General features: G+C 46.3%; 1 protein-coding gene across 2 annotated transcripts; it reads left to right on the forward strand.

The window, feature by feature from the left end:
* Window positions 1-1378: 1378 nt before the first annotated feature.
* CABLES2 (Cdk5 and Abl enzyme substrate 2) lies at window positions 1379-18324 on the forward strand. 2 transcript variants are annotated; one of them, XM_073580941.1, is made up of 10 exons: window positions 1379-1864; window positions 6194-6265; window positions 6643-6735; window positions 6830-6907; window positions 7768-7876; window positions 9081-9237; window positions 11593-11693; window positions 12814-12920; window positions 13052-13256; window positions 14039-18324. In XM_073580941.1, the coding sequence occupies exons 1-10, from the start codon at window positions 1455-1457 to the stop codon at window positions 14177-14179; spliced, it is 1473 nt and encodes a 490-aa protein (XP_073437042.1). In that variant the 5' UTR covers window positions 1379-1454; the 3' UTR covers window positions 14180-18324. The 2 variants fall into 2 exon arrangements, with proteins under 2 accessions (XP_073437042.1, XP_073437043.1); XM_073580942.1 differs by lacking the exon at window positions 6194-6265 and having other exon boundaries at window positions 1383-1864.
* Window positions 18325-20654: the final 2330 nt, after the last annotated feature.

Here is a 20654-nt window from a genome sequence, read left to right on the forward strand (position 1 = left end):
TGTGCTGTCATGTTTGAGCTGTCTCCCCCCTGTGCTCTGTCTCTCTCACCCCTGTGTCTTACCATGTATAGAACATACCACAGCTCCTGGGCAGGGGAGGAAGCAAAAGACAATACTGACATTACAGCAGGAGATCGCAGAGGATACATTTTGTGAGGTAAAATATTGTTTAAAAACAGTCAGTGAAATATTTTACCTCACAAAATGTATCCTCTGTGATCTCCTGCTGTAATATCAGTATTGTCTTTTGCTTCCTCCCCTGCCCAGGAGATGTGGTAAGCTCCATACACAGACAATTTTTAAAATGAACCCCTTTAATGTGACCTGCTTCCTCTGCCTGTAGACACATCGCGCTTCTGACGCCGGGATCGGCCAAATGATTCACTGCGCCTGCGCGGCATTCGCGCAGGCGCAGTGCGACGGTGTTCTGCTGGTGGTACCGTGCAAGAGGCTGCGTGAGTGTGTGAATGTAGTGCGTACGACGTATAGAGTGTGTGAGGCATGACGGTGTTCTGCTGGTGGTAGCGTGCAAGAGGCTGCGTGAGTGTGTGCATGTGATGCGTATAGAGTGCGTGTGTGTGTGTGGTGCGACAGTGTTCCGCTGGTAGTACCGCGCAATAGGTTGGTATCAGCAGCAGTTTCCATATTGAGACACCCGTCACTTGAGTGCCCCAATATGGCGGTCGGTGAACTTCCTCCGCTTGGAATTCTGGGATACGGTGACATCTGGACAGAACAGGAAATGAAAACATTACAAGACAATTATATAGAGTAAACGTTACTTTAAATTAAAACAGTACTGTTGCCAATAGCAACCATTTAGGTGACTCGTTCAGGTAAGAAATGACGGCTCCGTCTGATTGGACAGATTCACTGTTGTCTGGACTAGTGATTAGTCATTCAGGAACATCCAACACAAAGAGCCGGCTCCCTGCTGTGAACCATTGGAGCCGGCACCCCAGTGACAGAGCCACTAAAATCCCTGAATGGTAGCTCCGGCCACCCAGACAAAACCCCACCCACGCAGCAATTTAATTGGTTCTTAGAAAGTGGGTGGGGTTTGTGCAGTAGGTGGGAGGAGTTTCAGACGCCTGAACATGTATGCAATAGGGATCCATTTAGGCTCTTTTTGGTGAGCGGAGCCGTGAGAGCTGGACATCCCATCACTAGTCTGCACGCTGGTTACTAACCAGAACTTCGGGGTGCAAAGCCCTCACTTATCGAATAAATTATACTAACGAGGCCGTAACTCTGACGTCATCACACCCACAGACGTTTGTCCTCAGGTGACATGTGACCGCCCCGCCTAGTTCGATACGAAGATGATTGACAGGCTTCTCTTCCAATCAGTACTCCAGTCTGTTGTTATTACCCTAGCTCCAGCCTATGGCGTTCCAGAGTGGGCGGGACGGCGGCAGACAGGCCGTTCCCCGGGCCGGGGCCTTACTTAGAGAATGGCCGCGGCGACCTGCGGCTCTCCCGGTGTGACAGGCCCCGGCGGCCGGTCAGGGGAGTTGTCACATGGCCACGTACCACAGAGAAGGAAGCGGGGCAGCGACTCCCGGCGCAGGCAGGCCGCCCTCTTCTTCCTCAATAACATCTCCCTGGACGGACGGCCCTTGTGTCCCGCACCGCAGCAGACATGGGAGCCGGTCGCGTCCCGGGAAGTGCTGGAGCCGTCACCCGCCTCTCAGACCCTGCTCAGCCCGTCACCCCGGCTCCTCCCGACCAACGGCCCCCGGATCGTGCTGCCCCGGGACTCTCCTGTGCCGGAGGGGAAGAGCGGCGCCGCGGCTGCCCGCCCCGTGCCCTCCTCCCTGGGCCTCTTCCAGGGCGGCAGCGGCCCCAGCGCGGAGAAGCAGAGGTGAGAGCAGGACACGCCCCCGGGCCTGGGGATCCCACCACGTGACGCCCTACTGGGGATCCCCGTCTAATTAAAGGGGAACTCCAACTTAGAAGTCACGTGACATGGGGATCTACTTCCTATATAGGGGGGGGGGTCTAATAGGAAGCCCCTCCTTTCTAAGCCATGCCATGTTGGGGGGATGGGCTTCTGCAGGGACACTGTCCAACCTCCTAAATGCCACTGTCACAATTGTCAGCAGCGGTTAAAGGGGATGTCCAGTGAAGACAAGTTATTGCCTTCATCCACAGGATATTGATGGGGGGGTGCGTCTGGGATCGGCACCGATCAGCGTCCCAGCAGTCGGGACGGGGTAGTGGTGCACAGGTTCAGCCACCGCTTTATTCATTCCCTATGGAAATGTATCTATTCAGACGTCCACGCAAATGACAGATCCAAGAACGGGACTCTACGCGCGTCCGATACTGAGGATCAGGATAGGGCGTAGTGTATGGGGCATTGTGTTGTCTAGTCAAAATAAAAATGGGACAGGACGCCGACCCTTCCCGCAGATGTTTGTGTGCAGCCTTCGAGCTAAGGCTTATTTTGGAAGCTGAGATGTGGGCTGTGAGCCCAGCACTTGCCCGAGTCTCCCAGGTGCCGGCCCCGATTATTTCATTAGTACTTGATCTGATGTCCGGCTTTGGGCAACAAGTCTGCAGTGTCTGTGACGGAATAATTTTTCACATCACTAATAATGAGGATTGTCTAATGCCAGCGGCGGGAGCGTTTCCCCAAATACCTAAGGCCGCATTCCAACTAGACGTGTCCAGCCTGGCCCAAAGCACTTGCACTGAGTAAGGTTGCACACGTCTTCTTGGCCCATCACCACATGTATGCGAATCACATAAATGGGGGTCATGGTCTTGGTGCCGACACCAGAGAATCCTCACGGTGCACAAGTCTGTAGTCACATGGAGTACCTGCGGAAGGCTGGACCACCCCTTCATGATCTGTAAAAGCCCCTTATATAAAAAAAAAAACAAACAATACATTGAGAGCTGAACGTCCCTTAATGAACTGGGCACCTCTTACAAGTGCCTTGTGCCTCCAACAGAAATGTTGTCAAAAGTACATTTCTGGGGAGTGATGTGAAAATGTTAAGTAGCAAAGGTTTTTTTGGACATCTTAAGTCACAAAAATTTGGTGAAACTAAGGGGAAAACACCCTATTGAGTCAACTCCAGTGACCCTGTGTTGCTTGTGGCGTCATGGATAAAGCCACGTGGTCAGTATTTCTTTTGATTGTCTGGAAAATGTGTGATCCCTCCCAGGAAGACCCCATTAATGTGATCTGTGTGGGCATACGGCTGTCATACAGCGAAAACAGAGTCGATATGTCAGCGTGTGACCGCTATTCATCTGGTCATCAGCTGATCGCCTCAACCCCTCACTGGTGCCGGACATGTGATCGCTGATGCGGGCTGACATTGCACCATGCTGTGGAATAACCACATGTAACCTGTCTAGTTTTTACTTTAGTATTTCGGCATCATTATTGTCAAGTGTTAGAAAAACATGACTCCTCTCCCATAAGCGGCGCCCCTCCTGCTCACAGGTTGTATGGCAGCTCGGCTGTACAGAAATGAATGGGATTGAGGGGCAGGAGGAGGGACACCGCTCTTGGGAAGAGCAGCCATGCGTTTATAATCGTGGACCTCTCCTTAAATCTTTCCCTCTCATCTGACACAGTAGCAGTTTACAGCCATAGGACATAGCTAATCTCTTTTGCAATTTTGGACCGTAAAGAAGGTTTTAATCTGCCATTTATCCCCCACTTGTTGTGGTTTTGGATAAATCCTAATAGTGAAGCAGGAGCAGATCGAGCACGTTGATCAGCATATAGCAGGTTTATACAGACAATAGCTTTCACGGTATGATGAGTTTGTGGCTCCAGATGATCTGTAGACCACTATTTGCTGTTGTCAATCTCTTGGTTAATACACAATGACTGAGGAGTAACAAGTCCCGATTCTTCTCATCCCTGAGTCCGGCCTTTGTTACCCTGTAAATATTTGGTAACAGCTGCTGGGCACAGGTCAGGGATATTATTCCTGCAGAGAACAAGTGTTATTCTTTACCTGTGACATTATCTTCAGACTGCTGCCCAAATGGACCCTGACTAGCAGAGTCACACAATGATGTAGGCCCAGATAGTACTGCCTCTTGGTCTCTCCTTGATAGTAGTATAGATGTAATGGTCAACTACATGTAACCCTGGCCACTCCTAATAGGGCTTCCGCAGACAGATTTTGTGCAATCCATTCTTTTTAGTAGGTCCCAGTGGACCTGGATACTGGGATCTTTAGTTGCAGCAGTGTCTCCTGAGCTGCATCCACAGAATGGCTGCTGGGCGGTGGAGTGAGCTGGCAGAGAGCATAGCCAACTAGGCAGGCCTAAACCAGAGAGGGCAGATACAGAACATAGTTAGGAGATCGCTGAGGTCAGAAGCAGAATACTTAGGCAGTGTCTAAAATGGCTTTCAAACGAGACGGGTCAGAGAAATGGAAAACACAGGAGGCAGACCAGGGTCAATATAAGGCGTCAGACAGATGGCCATATTTCTCATGTGAGGATCCTGTTGCAATCCTTGGACTTAGGTCTGTTCTCCAGACCTGAGGGACAGCTGCATAGAAATAGTTCACGCTGTCACGCTTGGGTCAGGAGAGGTGCAAGGCAAGTGACCTGTAGAGGGGGAGTTTTATGCAGGTTTTTGTTAAGCATCAAGGCTCCGCCTCACATAACGAGATCGTTAACGAGATTGCTGAAACATCACAGATTTTGTGACGCAACAGCGATCTCCCTACATGTGACACATAGCGGCGACCAGCCCCCCTGCTGGATATTGCTGATCGTGCTCGAATGTGCTGGGCCATATTTTCAGCATTGGTGTCCCGCTGGCCAGCATGCATCGATGTGTTTGACCCCGACGAGCGACCTCGTTGGCGACGCAGAACTCGGGGACGCAGGCGTGAGTCGTCAGAAAAGCTGATGTGTGATGAGGTCCCAACGACCGCCGAGGTCGTTATACAGATCGCCGGATCGTTGCTGCGTCGTTGAAGAGATCTGCCTGTTTGGCAGCTTACGAGCGACCATGTAGCGACACACCAGCGATCCTTACCAGGTTGTATCGTTGTCGAGATCACTGGTGCGTCACTATGTGAAACGGGACCCTCACCCTTTGTACCCAGGTTGATCATGACATGCTGGGCTGCAGGGGGATGTTAAGGGCCTGTCACACTAAGCGATACCGCTAGCAATATCGCTATAACGTCACTGGTTTTTGTGACGTTATAGCGATATTGCTAGCGATATCGCTGTGTCTGATACTTGCCTCCGACCGCTCCCTTGCTGGTTATCGCTGATCGCGCGAGAACGTCCTGGATCGTTTCTCGTCGTCAGCTTCCTGCTGTGACGACGAGCGACGCGTGGACGCGGGTGGGAAAATGTCAGACGAGGCGATCCTGACAGTATAGTAGCGACCCCCGACCCCTGCGATGTAGCTGGTGAGATCTGCCTGTGTGGCAGCTCACTAGCGACCACTTAGCGATGCACCAGAGATCCTGACCGCGTCATATCGCTGGTCAAGATCGCTGGTGCATCGGTAAGTGTGACAGTACCTTTAGTCCCCATTTCCGTAGTGGATGATTTAACTGTCTAGTTCAGAGATGCACAATCTTGTGTTTTTTTTTGTTTTGTTTTTTTTGTTTTTGTTTTTTTGTTTGTTTGTTGAGTGGCAAGCTTGTTGATTCTACCACTCCCAAGGCCACATCAAATTTAGAGGTATATTCGGATCAAGGCTGCATATCGACAGCTACACCGCTGCTCCTCTGCCCGGCATCCTCCATTCCCTGAAAGTGATGACTGGTCCGAATTATTTCACGATAAATCTGAAGCTCATCAAATACCGTAATGAGAGCGGGTGGTAATGGCCTTCTGGGAGCAGCTAATAAGGGTCATATGTGAGAACATCAGCGTAAATGTATAATTAATCTGTATTTATATGGCGGATGTATCTCCCGTTGCTGCTCCGTCATGGAGATTCATTGTCACTTGTAAACCAGTTCTCCAATACCCGATGCCGCCAGTAAAAGTGTCGCTATTTCTGTAAAAAGCAGACCCCTTTTTTCTGATCCTGAACAACCCATTTAAGCATTTTTTGAGCATTCACTAAAGCCTTGCATGGCTATGACATCGGGGAGTGCCATCACCCAGCATGCAGTGGTATTGAGGATCTGTGGCGTTCAGCCAGGTGTTGGCCTTTGTTCTGATAATTGCCTCCGTCTTACAGGCGACGTCACTTGTCTCAGCGCTGCTCCCTAGAGATCCTAGAGGATATTGCAGAGTTTACACCAATACAGAGGTATTGCCCCTATCCGTCTCCCACCACCTAACACGACTAATAAATGTTAATAGCCGAGCACACTAACATCGCACTAATGTTACTGGCCACATTTTCTTACTAATAAAACTCTTCTGGGTGTTTTCCTCCATAACCCTCTTCCTTCCAGGTTTGTACTGCAGCCAATGCTTGACTGCCAGACGGTTTTGTCATAAGCTGCTGTGAAGAGCTTGCATTGGAAGTGGCTGTTGACACCACTGGTGATGAGCTGCTGTTTGCTGATCTTATTAGGCGTCAGTTACCGCTGTGCTTGCCTACTAACGCTCCCTATTGTCCTCATCCCACCAACCGTTCTACTCTGCCAGTGCAGCTCATCTTATGTCCTCATTGCATTTCAGGTCCAAAAATGTCCCAGAGTCGCCCCAACCTTCCGTCCTAAAGAAGACACACTTCATCAAGAGCATGAGGCAGTATGACACCCGCAGCAGCAGGTAAGTGCAATGTGGGCACTGATGGCTTCAGCCTGGCCTGTATACAGAAGACTCCCATCTTACCTGCAACCTGGATCCTCTCTTGTTTTCCTAGGATAATCCTGATCTGTGCCAAGAGGTCCCTGTGCGCTGCGTTCTCAGTTCTTCCATATGGAGAGAGTCTGCGGATGAGGTAACCTCTTCATTCTTTTAGAATAAGGGTTGCACTCACCGTCCCTTTAAAAATCCACTTTATTTCGGCAGTTTAAACATACAGGACAGGAGAGTCTCATGCGGAGTGAGCAGGACGACAATCGTTTCGCGCAAATGCTCTTCTCCGCATGAGACTCTCCTGTCCTGTATGTTTAAACTGCCGAAATAAAGTGGATTTTTAAAGGGACGGTGAGTGCAACCCTTGTTGTTTTTTCTGTGCATGGACATTTGCTCTGTTTTTTTCTATTGGGTTGGCACCCGTGAGCCCTGGACTAGGAAGCCAAATAGCGGTCTAGACACCTACAAAAGGTTGTGGACACTGCAGCAGTGTGGATCTCTATTGCACTTGTTTTGTGGTCTTCGTTCTTTTAGCACTCATCTATATCCAGGAATTGTTTAGAAAAGCCAGTGCTGCGGACACTGTGGTGTGATTGTCAGCGGCCCTCTAGGTAGCAACGAAGATCAGAGGGAAAAGGGGCCATGGAGTCATGCCCTTAATAAGATTATATATATATATATATATATATATATATATATATAAATTTCCTTTCTGGCATGGCCTTCTCCTCCTATTGTGCGGGAATTCCGTTTATACATTTATAATTAAGTTTTGGACTCTTGAGTATTATGTCCTGTCCATAATTTGTGGAAGGGCAGGAAGGAAGGGGGCGTTTACGGCAGCAGAGACGGCCAGGAATAGCACGGTCGGACCTCACGCAGGATCCCGGCTCCTGGGCACACCGCTGGGGGATAAGCTAATGGCGTAGTTTGGGGAAAGTTGCAGGTCTCTGCTGTCAGCTGCTCAGTGTTCTGATCGTTGCTTTATACTTGGTTGCACAGTGAACTGCGAGTGGAAGGGACAAAGCAGCGACACCCATCCGGGGGAGGCATCTCCACCACAGACCCAACATTTGGAATGGAAGGAGTGGAGCTGGGGGCCGAGGGGGAGGTAAGAAATAAATTGACAATCTGCAGCACTCTTAATTATTGCAAAATTACAAATCCTAGCATTCTTGGCTAGCTGCAGCCCTTCAGATCAAGCTGGGAGTTGTCGTTTAACAATGCTTGGTGCACGGTAGGATGCTGACCACCACTCAGTGCTGTAATCAGAAATGATTGTTGCCTTCTTCTGTCATATGTGGTTAATAGAGTGTTGGGAGCCCAAACTCTGCCCATTAGCCAGATGTGTTACAAAGGGTGGCTTCTGAATAGCTCCATAATTACCTGATTTATGGTAGTGAATGACAAAAAGCCCTCATCGGGCATCTAGTCCAGCCCTCTGTGCCAATCGGTCTTCACTTCTGTACCCGGCATCCTCAGCCTTGTATCCTAGGTGTTTCTGGTTCTTACTAGAGCCAATGATATGACATGAGGCCTAGTCATTAAGTCACAGGGACTAACATGCGCCAGAGGCACTGAGGATGCCGGGTGCAGAAGTGAAAACCGGCTGCTAAAGAGGGATGGATGCCAAGGTAGTGCCAGTTGAATTGCTCATCTTTAGTGCCAGATATTGCTTGTCCCATCAGTAACAACTGGCAAGTTATGGTAACCACAGCAGGATCCCTCACAATCCACCCATGACATTATAACTGGTCAAATCCAATGGGGCAACCAATAGGTAATGGCAGAACTGCATATTTTATAGGGTTAAGTGGCTACCTGGCACTGCTTATCTTTGAAAGACTATGATGGGAGTCCACTGATAAAGCCCAAGGAAGACAATCAAGGATGTGTTGCTGGCAATCTAGTAGTGTATAGGTATATAGTGGTAGATTTTTTTTCTGATTCAGTCACTGTATATGGGCATGATTACATGCTGGGTGGTATGTACTGTACACTTATCACCAATCCACGCAATATTAGTCACTTGGATATAGCCGTGTCTCCATTGTGCTGTACAGTTTGTGTCCTTTTTATTTATTTTTTTTAGGTCACATTCACGCATTCCATATTTCACATTGGTATTTGTAAGCCATGACCAGGAGTGGGTGATAAATCCAGAAGTGGTGACATGCTTCTATTATACTTCTCCTCTGATTGTCCCACTCCTGGTTTTTGCCTTGTAGATACTGAACATGTGAGTGTGGCTTAAGAAGAGCTCCTGCAATGTTTCATTATTTTAATACTTCTGCTCTTTTATCTTCTTTCTCCAGGTGGTTTCTTATGCAAAGTTTTTATATCCTACAAATGCCCTCGTCAGCCAAAAAGAAGACTTCCAGCCATCACAGATCAGGCTGGGTACCCATGACATTTCCAAACGAAACTTCTCCAATACACGGTTTATTCCAATGTCCTCGGGAGGTGACCTTGGTAAATGTCTTTCAGATTTGCTTCCATGCTCCCTGTGGTACTTCTTAGCGTACGTGCACCAACAGGTTTTTGAGGAGTCTTTCGGCCACTCCCCCCCCCCCCCCCCCCCAAAAAAAAAAAAAAAAAAAAAGCCAAAAAATATAGTTAAAAAAATGCTTAAGACTTCCGATTTTATTTCCATTGAAAAACCACTTTGTGTTCAGTCTTTTGATCGGTTTTAATGAGTTTGCAGCATTCCCACCCATGGTGTTTATATTGTAAGAACGTGTGTATACACGGCGTGTATACGTCTTCCTGCCTATTACATGAACGCTACAGGTGTGCTGCCATTTGTGTTTAGTGACTGCAGTTACATACAAAGCAAAAAGCACCTGTCCTTCCATCCTAAAAGCGGTGTTACAGCACCCTTGTACCGCCACATACTGTCTCCAAACTTCTGTCATGCTGTACTTACATGAACTGAGAGGAGGTCACTAGTCCTTCCAGCCCGGAGAGCAGTCAGCTTCCTTTCCGCGCTAAGCACACCTCTACGCCTTTCAGTCATAGCAGCCCCCGCGCCTGTGTGTCCATCATGATCAGCAGCGCATGCACACATTCTGCCCATTTTCCCCTGGCTTGGTTGGTCTTGTGCACATGACCTGCAGTGGTGGTGACAATGTCCCTTTAATGGAGTTGTCCTTTAAATGAATATTGAGATAAGTCATCAATATCAGATCTGTAGGGTCCAAAACCCCACCACCATTCACCAGTGTAGTGGTCGTTCTCAAGAGCTGCAGCTCCTCTTCTATTGAACTGAATACCTCACCAAATCTGACATTGATATCGTATCCGAAGAGTAGATCACCGTTAATTGCACAACCTCAGGTACAGTTTGCCATTTAAAAAAAAAAAAAAAAAAAGTCATCCTTGCGTCCACTGGTGAGTCTCTGCCACTTCTCCCGATGTCTTCGTCACTGATGTCACCTCAACAGTGCGACAGCCAATCTGTGAGCTCATTGGATCTGAGTGGGGCTTTTCTCATTCGTATGTGAAACCGAGGAGCACCAGGACTGGCTGTTGAATTGACAGGAGACGCAATAGGCACTAATTATCCTTTAAAGTCTCCATTTACTTTGATGCAGGAAATACACAGATTTACCCCTCAAGTAAAGGGGGTTTTACACTAAGCGATATCGCTAGCAATATCGCTAAAACGTCACTGGTTTTGTGACGTTATAGCGATATTGCTAGCGATATCGCTATGTGTGATACTTACCAGCGACCGGCTCCCCCGCTGTTCATCGCTGGGCTTCCTGCTGTGACGACGAGCGACGCTGGACGCGAGCGGGAGGACGTCAGGATCGCTGTGTGTGAAAGGTGAGTATCGTGCGCTGCGTCGCTGCTGCATCGCTGTGAGATCTTTCTGTATGAAAGCTCACTAGCGATCATTTAGCGATGCACCAGCGATCCTGACCGGGTCGGATCGCTGGTCGGATCGCTGGTGCATCGCTAAATGTAAAAGGGCCTTAATGAAGAGGAGTGTGGATATGCTGCACACTAATGTGGTGCTAAAATGTAGCTTATATTAGGAAAAAAATAACATGTACATTAAGGACTCAGTCTTGTACAGTGTGTGTAACATTCCTGGCCAACTAGTGCTCAGAATCCTAACCGTGTGAGACCTGCAGTCCTAAAAACCAATATTGACCCTTTAACAAGCCTTCCCATATGACTTGGGATCAAACCCAAACTAGAATCTGTTTGCAGACACTTGTTTCAGGGTGTGCCACTCCTCAGTGCAAAGCGTGAGATCTGGTTTGACTGGGTGAGAGGCCTGTGACTGGAGTCTCAGTGGATTGTGGTTTGGCTTTTATAATAAGTCCTATGGCAAAGCTCGTTAAAGGGTCAATAATGACTTTTACGATTGTCACTTCCAATAGGTGGCTGTAGAGTTCTGGTCCTCTTCCTCTAAAAAGACACTTTGCATATGTAATTTCCCAGAGGAGCATTGCATGGCCTAGAAGTCTCCTTACATTGGCATGCCACTCAACAAGAAGAAACGTTACCCCTTGGATATTAGTGTGCAGCATATCCTCAATTATTTACAATATATATTTTATTATATATATTTTTATTTTGTGTGCCTCTTTTGCTACTAGAACTACGGAGCTGAACCTGTGAACTGATTCCCTAATATTCTGCCCTATGTAAAGGCAACAGGTTTCTTTCTATTTGCTTGTTAGGCACAATATTAGTGAGGGGAGGGGTGATTGTTTTTGGGTTTATTCCTTCAGAATTTTATATCCTGTTGTGTGTGTGTGTGTGTTGTTGTTGTTTTTTTTTTTTTTGTGTGTTTTCACATCTCCACCATTTTAGGCATCGAGTCAGACAATATTGAATACAATCCCGATATCCTGGATGATCCTCAGTGGCCCTGTGGAAAACACAAGCGGGTTCTCATCTTTGCTTCCTATATGGTAATTCGATGTCTTGCCATTTTCATGCCCGCACTATAGGATCTGTCTAACGTATAGGATCTTCTTACTAAGAGGCTGGGTTGACACGTAGCAGAACTCCCGCGGAAGTTACTGCGAGCATTCCGGAATTCCATTCCGCGGGAAAATTGCATTTTAAATTCCCGCGATTTTCCTACGGAAAAACTAGCGATTTGCAAGCGTAATTAGCTTGCAGAACACTAGCGTTTTCCAAGTGATCAGGAGCATCGCTTGGAGACCTGATTGACAGGTTGGTCACACTCGTCAAACGTAGTGTTTGACTAGTGTGACCAACTTTTTACTATTGTTAAAAATAATAAAAAAAAAAAATAAAATTGGGTTATATTCACCTTCCGACGTCCCGTGCAGCGTCCCCAGGCCTCCGCGATGCTCCGGCAGGTCCCGTTCCCAATGATGCATTGCGGCAATGACCTTTGACGTCGTGGTCTCGCGAGACCGCTACAGTATCGCAAGACAGCGACGTCAGCAAAGGTCATTATCGCAATGCATTACTGGGAATGGGACCTGCCGCGTGTATCGCTGAAACCTGGGGACGCTACGCGGGACGTCGGAAGGTGAATATAACCCGTGGGTTTTTTTTTTATTTTTTTAATTCTATTTTTTTTACAGGGATATGGTACCCAGAGCCCTGAGGACAGTCTCCTCTCCTCCGGACCGTGGGTACCATCCACAAATGTTCTGCTTACTTTTCGCATGGTGGGCACAGCCACATGTGGAAAGTAAGCAGAACAATGCATTCCTATGTGGGCAGAATTACCGCGATTCCGCAAAATAATGAGCATGCTGCGTATTTTTCCACGATGCGATTCCGCTGCTGGAAAATCCGCAGCATTAGCACAGCATTGTGGAATCCCATAGGATTGCATGGGATGCTGGGTTTTTTTGCGGTTTCGCGGCAAAATTGCATGTCAATAACCACCGCGAAAAAACCGCGACGTGTGAACGCAGCCGAAATCTTTCGTGAAATCCTGTGTTTTTTATTTTTTTTCTGCATGCCACAAAGCGCACCTGTCTGGACACACAAAAAAGCGGTTTACCTATCCTATATCTAGTTGTAATAAACGCGTGATGTCTTTTCTAGACCACCGTTATTGAATACGTGAAACCGGGTGACTTGAAAAAAGACATGAACGAGATGTTCAAGGAGAAGTTTCCTCACGTAAAGCTGACTCTGAGCAAGATCAGAAGGTGAGGCGCAGACTGGATTGCCAGCTCCTGGGGATGGGTTTTCTGTGGTCTCTTGTGGTCAGGTATCTCTTTGCGCTGCTGTCCTCTCCTCTCTTGTTAAGTTTCCTGACTCTTCCATGTTTTGTCACCAGCTTGAAACGTGAAATGAGGAACGTGGCACATGAGTGTAACATGGAGCCGGTCACGGTGGCCATGTCCTATGTTTACTTTGAGAAGCTGGTCCTGCAAGGGAGAGTGAACAAGCAGAACCGGAAGCTGTGTGCCGGAGCCTGTGTTCTCTTAGCCGCCAAAATCGGTAGCGACTTTAAGAAGCCGGAGCTGAAGCATCTTCTAGATGTAAGTGTAAAGTCCACACTCTGATTACGGCGCGTGTATGTGGGGCAGGCTGGTGTGTACCATTGTGCGGCCGATTTGTCCTGGCATCTGTCAGATCACTTAACGTCTTCTGGCTCCATGGAATTCTATTATGTTATGGCGAGGGCGTGGGGCATGGAGCTAGCGCCAGTTCCTGCTGATTAACCACTTCTGAGCTGTTGCCAGTCTCTGCCAGCAACATTGCAGTAGTCCGATCCTGGTAGGGTGTCCTTTTGGGGGCCGATTTCCTGCCCACCTCTCATCTCTACAACTTGGGGTGCTGATGTGCTCTTACAGCTGCCATTTTGCTGCTCCTGTGAAGTACAGCTACATGGGTTGGGCTTCACATGAGATTGTTAGGCCTGTTTCACACTTCCGTTTTTTCAAATCCGTCAAAATCCGTTGTTTTCCGTTAAAAAACGGATCCGCCATTTTTTGCAGGATCCGTTTTTTTGTCCCATAGACTTCCATTACGGTTACCGCGGTTCCGTCAAAAAAACGGATCCGTTTTTTTAAAAACGGATCCGTTTGCATCAGTTTCCGTCAAAAAAACGGAAACGGATCCGTTTGGCGGACACAAAAACGGAAGTGTGAAACAGGCCTTATTTGTGCTGTTTTCTTCAATACTGAACTATTGCAATATATAGCTCAAACATCCACAGCTTCATGGACTATTTCTATTAAGCAGGTTCAGTGTGTGGTTTTTTTTTTATTTTTTTTATATATACACTGTGACTTACATTGTCCTTCTCCCCACCTTTCAGAAATTAGAAGAGCGCTTTCGATCTAACAGACGGGACCTGGCTGCATTTGAGCTAACTGTGCTGGTGGCCATGGAGCTGGCACTCTACCTCCCCGAGGCGCAAGTATTACCTCATTACCGGCGCTTGACCAAGCAGCAGTAGATGGGATCCAGGCACAGACGCTGCGCTCCCTTTCCAGGGTTCAATCATTCTTCCAGGACCTCCTCCCCTCCTGCTAAATCTCCGAAACCAATCTGTGGAGCTCCATGCCCGTCTCTTCCCCCCACTTGCTGTGGAGCAGTGTGTTACTACCGTGGATATTTTGCACCATGGAAAAGTACAGCCATAGCTGGTAGTCAGCTGCAGGGGCAGAGGGTCCGGGTCTGATATATAAGTCCGATATTTGCACAGTTGCACATTGTAGAACCGCTCTTCTCTTTTACTAATTTTTTTTTTTTTTTTTTTTTAATCTCTTAACCTATTTAATTCTGTATAGTCAGATTTTTTTAATGTGTTTAGGTGAGTAAAATGAATAGAATGTGTCCTATACAAGAGGTGTTTTGACACCCCAAAAGACAGAGGCGATTGTGTCAGTAAAGGGCGGTGGGGCTTTCTTTTTATCTTGAGGGATTTGATGAAAAAAAGCACAATTAACCCTTCAGTGCCTTAGTAATGTCTCACAAATCACTCTGGCATTGAGGATGTTAATGAAAAGTTACATTGGTGGGAGCATATCAGTATGCCTCAAAAAATATGATCATGTAGGGGGAGTACCCTAAAGTCTGGAATTGCTCAGTCACCCACCTATGTCAAAATGCCCTTTCCATAGTTCTGTCATTTCCAATATGGCTGCCATGTCCAGTTCTATGTAGTCGTATCATTGGGTGCGTATATTGGTTGGTCTACCATTCAGGAGTCTGGTGGTTGGGCACCAGAGCTGTAAAGGACGCCATATTAGCTGTCGCCAAACTTTCCTGTTAACCGATATAACACCGAAGCTTCTGACATAAAGGGCAGACTCTAATTCTCGTTTTAAAGGAGCAAATGCTCGCAGCTCTGACGTCTTTAAGATGCTGAATATGTCAGTTTTAGTGTACGTGAGCCAAGAAACAAGTCTTCAGCTTAGTAGGCAATAGGCGCTGCCCCACGGTCGCTGTCTGTGGGGTCGGCGCTCCCTAGTTCTCTTATTGAATGCACATATCTACAACTTCCAAGTCTCATTCCAAAAAGGAGGAAAAAAACACCTTTCTAGGGTAATATGCATATGTTATTTTTAAAGCGACGTGCCTGAACTGCCCTGGTCTGGTATCAGGATGGGGATTTATTCTATTAGGGCCACAGACCGTTCTGGTGCATTAATCATGTACATTGATGGCAAGCTGCCTTGTTGCATCATACACATTGCACATCTTTGCTGGATGTGAGCAGAGGCCTAACGGCTGCTTCTGTGTGTCTACTGCTATGTCCGCGGCGCTAGAAGTGCAGCAATGGTCACTTTAACGTTAGGCTCAGAAGTGACGGATTTACTACGGAAAATCCCTGCTTGCCAAGTCATGCAGATCCTGGGCCAGATTTCCTTTTTGTGGGAAGCTGGTCAGTAAAATTAAGAAGGCAAAGCACTGACCAAAGAGATCCCCTGCTGCTACTTTGGCAATGCTTGCCTGGTCCCCCACCATTGTTTGCCTCCAGACATGTTGATAGAGAGATAGATAGAGAGATATATATATATATATATATATATATATATATATATATATATATATATATATATATATATATATATATATATATATATATATATATATATATATATAGAGAGAGATATATATATCTCTCTCTCCGGTTGCTACTTCTGTATTCAGATCAGCATGACAAATTCACAGCACTTCCCAATCAGTGACCTCCCATGCACAGATAAATCGGCTGAACCCGCTGACCATCCCCTAATGTGCATGGACCCTCTAACTCTTCTCTGGCAGGTGAGCACTTTATTTGGTGGGATGTCGGTCATAGAGAACACTGTAAAGCTTGGCAGGGTGTTCTGGTGTATGGGAGCGTCTGGGGAGATTGCTGTTAGCCGAACAATCATTTGGCAGCAATCTAGTGCGTATGGCCACAGTATATTTGGGGTAGAAGCGGAGGGCTTTGTGCAGGATTGCTCCCCTGCCATATTACAGAAGTATTCTTGCCCCCACAGAGGCCTCATACTGTGGCAGCTGGCATGCTTATAGGCTCATAATGCAGACCTATGTTCCATGCGTACATGCACATAACGCTGGTTTCACATTAGCGTTTTTTAGCACAGTGCATCCTGCGCGTCCATGCGCCATGCACCCCTATGTTTAACATGGGGGCTCATGGTCTAGCGTTTGTATGTTTTCGTGCGTGTGCGTTTTTTTGTAGTGTGCGCCTAGGCGCGCCAGACACAAACCTGTTGCATTTTTGATCCGTCCAACCTGTGTCAAAAAAACGCATGCGCACGGAATGCTCCAAAATAACACATTACAGTCTAAGGGAATGCAGGCGTCCGCATGGACATGCGCACGCCTGTGTTTAAAATCGCATGGGTGGAACCACAAGTCCAAGCATTAACCTATTCCCCTGCGACCACTGTGACCCTTCCTAATGATAAAGCTGGCGTTGCTGCAATAGAAAGGAAACCTCTATATTAGAGAATAATTTTGGCACGTGTGTGCTGTATGTACAGAGTAGTGGCTGATGGGCTGCCCACCCCTAGGTGTATAGAAATGTGCTCCTCCTGCTCAGTAGGTCACTGAAACTTGTCCCCAACGTACGGAGCAAAACTCAACATGGCACGGTAATGGTTCTAGTGCTAGAACTTCCTTGATCTGATGCCCAGACTTTGCACTGGTGAACTGCCCCTATTTATCATCACTGTGATTTAGATGTTGCCATGAACTATGGCATTTTTGCACATGTTCTTCATTGCTAGGTTACATCCCCCCCCTCCAATGCCCCAAAATCTGTGCCAGATGCAGGTATCTATACCAATGCTTTTGAATGCTTGATGCTGCCAGCCTGCCACCAAGTGGTGGTTCTGGCCCATTACAGCTGTTTCCATCAAGTGGTGGTTCTGGCCCATTACAGCTGTTTTCATAGCGCCCTCTTGTGGCTGGGTGGCACTTTTTTTTTTTTTCTTTTTTTTTAAATTATTATCCACATGTAGAAGTGCCAATTTGAGAAGTCCTGTGAGTAATAGTACTGCCATTCTCTACCTTTTTCTTCATAAATGCCAGCGTAGCCTATTTTATGTTGCAAATCATGGTAGTATAGCAATATTACACTTTGTCTTGTCCTTTAGTCTTTTTATCCTGGTCCTCAGCTTTATAATAATGCGGGAGTTGTATAATTGCTTACTCGTTGTGTAGATAGCTGCCGCAGCGGTTCAGCCCCTCTACTATCACAACTTAGTTTTTAGAACTTGCTCCCCTTTGTCTGGTTAGTGACTATTGCCATCATGTGGTAAAACTAGTGTACTGCACCCAACCAGACCACCTCTAGCCTGAACTTTTTACCTATGGGATGATATTCATGTCTGTGTCATAAAGCAATAAGTTATTTTCTCTAATTTATATTCTTCATGTTAAGGTTTCCGTCCATTGTGGAATTTTTTATTTTTTCTCAAAGCTGAGCTTTAACCATTTTGTGAACTTTGACATAAGCTATGAACTGCATCCATGTCCCTTCCTGGACCAGTCTGTGTTACAGTGAAATGTCCTAATTTCTGCATCTGGACCATTGATGGGCAAGGAAATCTATATCAGCGACTGTTCCCTGGCCTCTTGCAATAAAGCGTTGAGCGTCTCCTCTTCCTGATCGGTCGGCCGCTCGCTAACGAGGTAATTTCTAGCGGTGGAGGATGGAGATACTTATTACTGTACACTTTTTATTGTTGTCGTGTAGGAAGTGTGTGTGTAGTTGTTTGTGAAACCAGATCAGATGATATTTTTTGATATTCAAGTACAATTTTTTTTTTCTCTCTTGTTGCCAATTTGCGTCTGATTTTTATATGTGTATGAAAATGTGAGGAAAGTGACCCGTGGGATACAGCTCATTGGAGGTAATGATGACGGCAGATCCAGCCTCCTCCCCGCCATGGGCAGGCGGCGGGTCTTTTTAATGCTAATGAGATCATTTCAGACTTTGTAATGCCCGTGTAACTGTTCACAATCTGCAGTAAATGGATATAAAGCACCTTGTCTGTGACTTCATTCCAGTGTATTCCTATGGACGATGCATTTGTGACATTACAACATTCATGTGAATAAATTTGAGTTTTTTCTGTATGGGTGCCTGTCAGCTGATTTTTCCAGAGTGGTGGTGCCGAGGGGTAGTGCCATATTGCACAGCAGCCATAGTTGGCAGCAGAACTGCCATCTGATGCCTCATTTTTGGGTCGTAACATGTTATAATAAACTGGGTGCTTGCCATCATGTGAAGTGTCCTCTACTCTCCCACCAGAACGCTCACTTCTGCTCTTAAAGGGACTCTGTCAGCACATAATGACTGTTCAAACCAAGCACCGGTGATTTTAGGGCGAGGCCAAACTTTTATATACACCTTCCCACCTGCTTGTTATCCCTCTCTTACAGCTCTGAGTTCATAGTGCCAATCAAAGATAGAGGGGGGGGAAACAAGCATGTGGGACGATGTATATAAATTAGCCCCGCCATCATGCAACGAGCACCTGTACTTGGCTTGAACAGTCATTGTGACGACTGAGTCCCTTTTTAAATGACTGCTTCTCCTTGTTGGGGGGATTCTTCAGATGGAGAGAGGCCCATGTGTACTTGCAATCATAGCATAAAGAGACGCAAGTTTGACTATCAACTTAAGTTGTTTATAATGCCTTTTAAAAGGGGTGGTTTAGGACTTATTCCTAGGCTAGGCAATCAATTTATGTCATCAATATCCGGTGCGTAGGGCTCCAGCACTCCCTCTGATTGGCTGTGGCAGGATGTACACAGTTTAAGGTGTAGTGGTAAGTGCAGAGATTGATTCACATCAATAAGAGCCCAGCTTCAGCACCTGAGAACAGCCACTAACCCCAGGGACTGAGTTGTGCAGGAAACACTGGCCAAATGTAACCCGCTAATCAGTAGAGTGTCAGATATTGGGAACCTAAAGGCTCCTATAGACCTTAAATGGCTGTTGGCCAAATGATGCTTCAGCCAGCACTCGTCTGTGTGGACTCTCCCCTACACTGCAGCCTTGTTCAGGTGAGTGCTCCCATGGTCTCTGAGAAAGCCGCCTGCTAATTTCCAAGAGGACGATACGATCGGCAGTCCAAAATTGGACATGTGACGGACATCTCTCCCATACACACTATTTTCGGTTGAATATCGAATATCCGGTTGAGCCAACAATATAATCTAATGTGTATAGGGCCTTTTAGTCCAACAGTGCTCGGTTCAGCGAGCTGTGTAGGTGATGTGTCAAAATCTCAAAATAAACTTAATTTAAAAAAAAAAGTTTATCTTTAGTGGACCATTCCGTTTAACACTCAGCACTGTCTGCTTCTGAGAGGTAAGAACTGCTGATAGACTCCGCTTTAACCCCTTAATGACCAGGGGTATTTCAGTTCTTGCATCTTCATTTTTTGTTCCCCTTCATAGGCCTAAATTTTTTTATTTTTCTATCAATATGGCCATGTGAGGGTTTTTGTTTTGTTTTTTTTTGCGGGACGAGTTGTACTTTTGAACGACACCATTGATTTTACCATGTCGTGTACTAGAAAATGGGGGAAAAAAATTCAACTGCGGTGACATTGCAAAAAAAAAGTGCAATCCCACACTTGGCTTTTTTGCTAGGTTCACTAAATGTTAAAACTGACCTGCCATTATGATTCTCCAGGTCATTACAGGTTCATAGACACCAAACATGTCTAGGTTCTTTTTTTTTTTATTTACAAGGTGAAGAAAATTCCAAAGTTTGATTAAAAAAAAAAACAAAAAAAAAAACACCATTTTCCGATACCTGTAGCGTCTCCAATTTTTCATGATTTTGGGTTGGGTGAGGGCTTATTTTTTGCGTACTGAGCTGATATTTTTATTGATACAATTTTTGTGCAGATGCAAACTTTGATTGCCTGTTATTGTATTTTAATGCAATGTTGCGGTGACCAAAAGTAATTCTGGCGTTTTGACTTTTTTTTCTCATTACGCCATTTAGCAATTCAATTAATTTTTCTTTATATTGATAGGACGTCTCTGAACGTGACGATAGCATAAATGGTATTTGTTGGATTTCTTCTTTTTTTTTTTTTTATGTGGGTGATTTGAACTTTTTTTTTTATATTTGAAACTTTTTTTTTTTTTTTTTTTTTCTACTCTTTGTATGCTTCAATAGTCTTCATGGGAAAGTAGAAGCTACACTACTTCAGTTGCCTCTGCTGCACACAGGTGATGATCAGATTGCCTGTGTGTAGCAAAAATGCTGACTCGCTATGAGCGCCGACCACTGGGTGGCACTCATAGCAATCTGGCTAGGACAACCATAGTGGTCTACTTGAGACCTCTGGTTGTTATGCCGACCTATCAGTGACCCATGATTATGTGATGGGGTGGGATAAAGGACACTCTTCCTGTAAGTGCAAGTTAAATGCTGCTGTCAGAGA

This window comes from Dendrobates tinctorius, unplaced genomic scaffold, assembly GCF_039654945.1.
Source record: "Dendrobates tinctorius isolate UK_male_01 unplaced genomic scaffold, ASM3965494v1 ptg000065l, whole genome shotgun sequence".
NCBI lineage: Eukaryota > Metazoa > Chordata > Amphibia > Anura > Dendrobatidae > Dendrobates > Dendrobates tinctorius.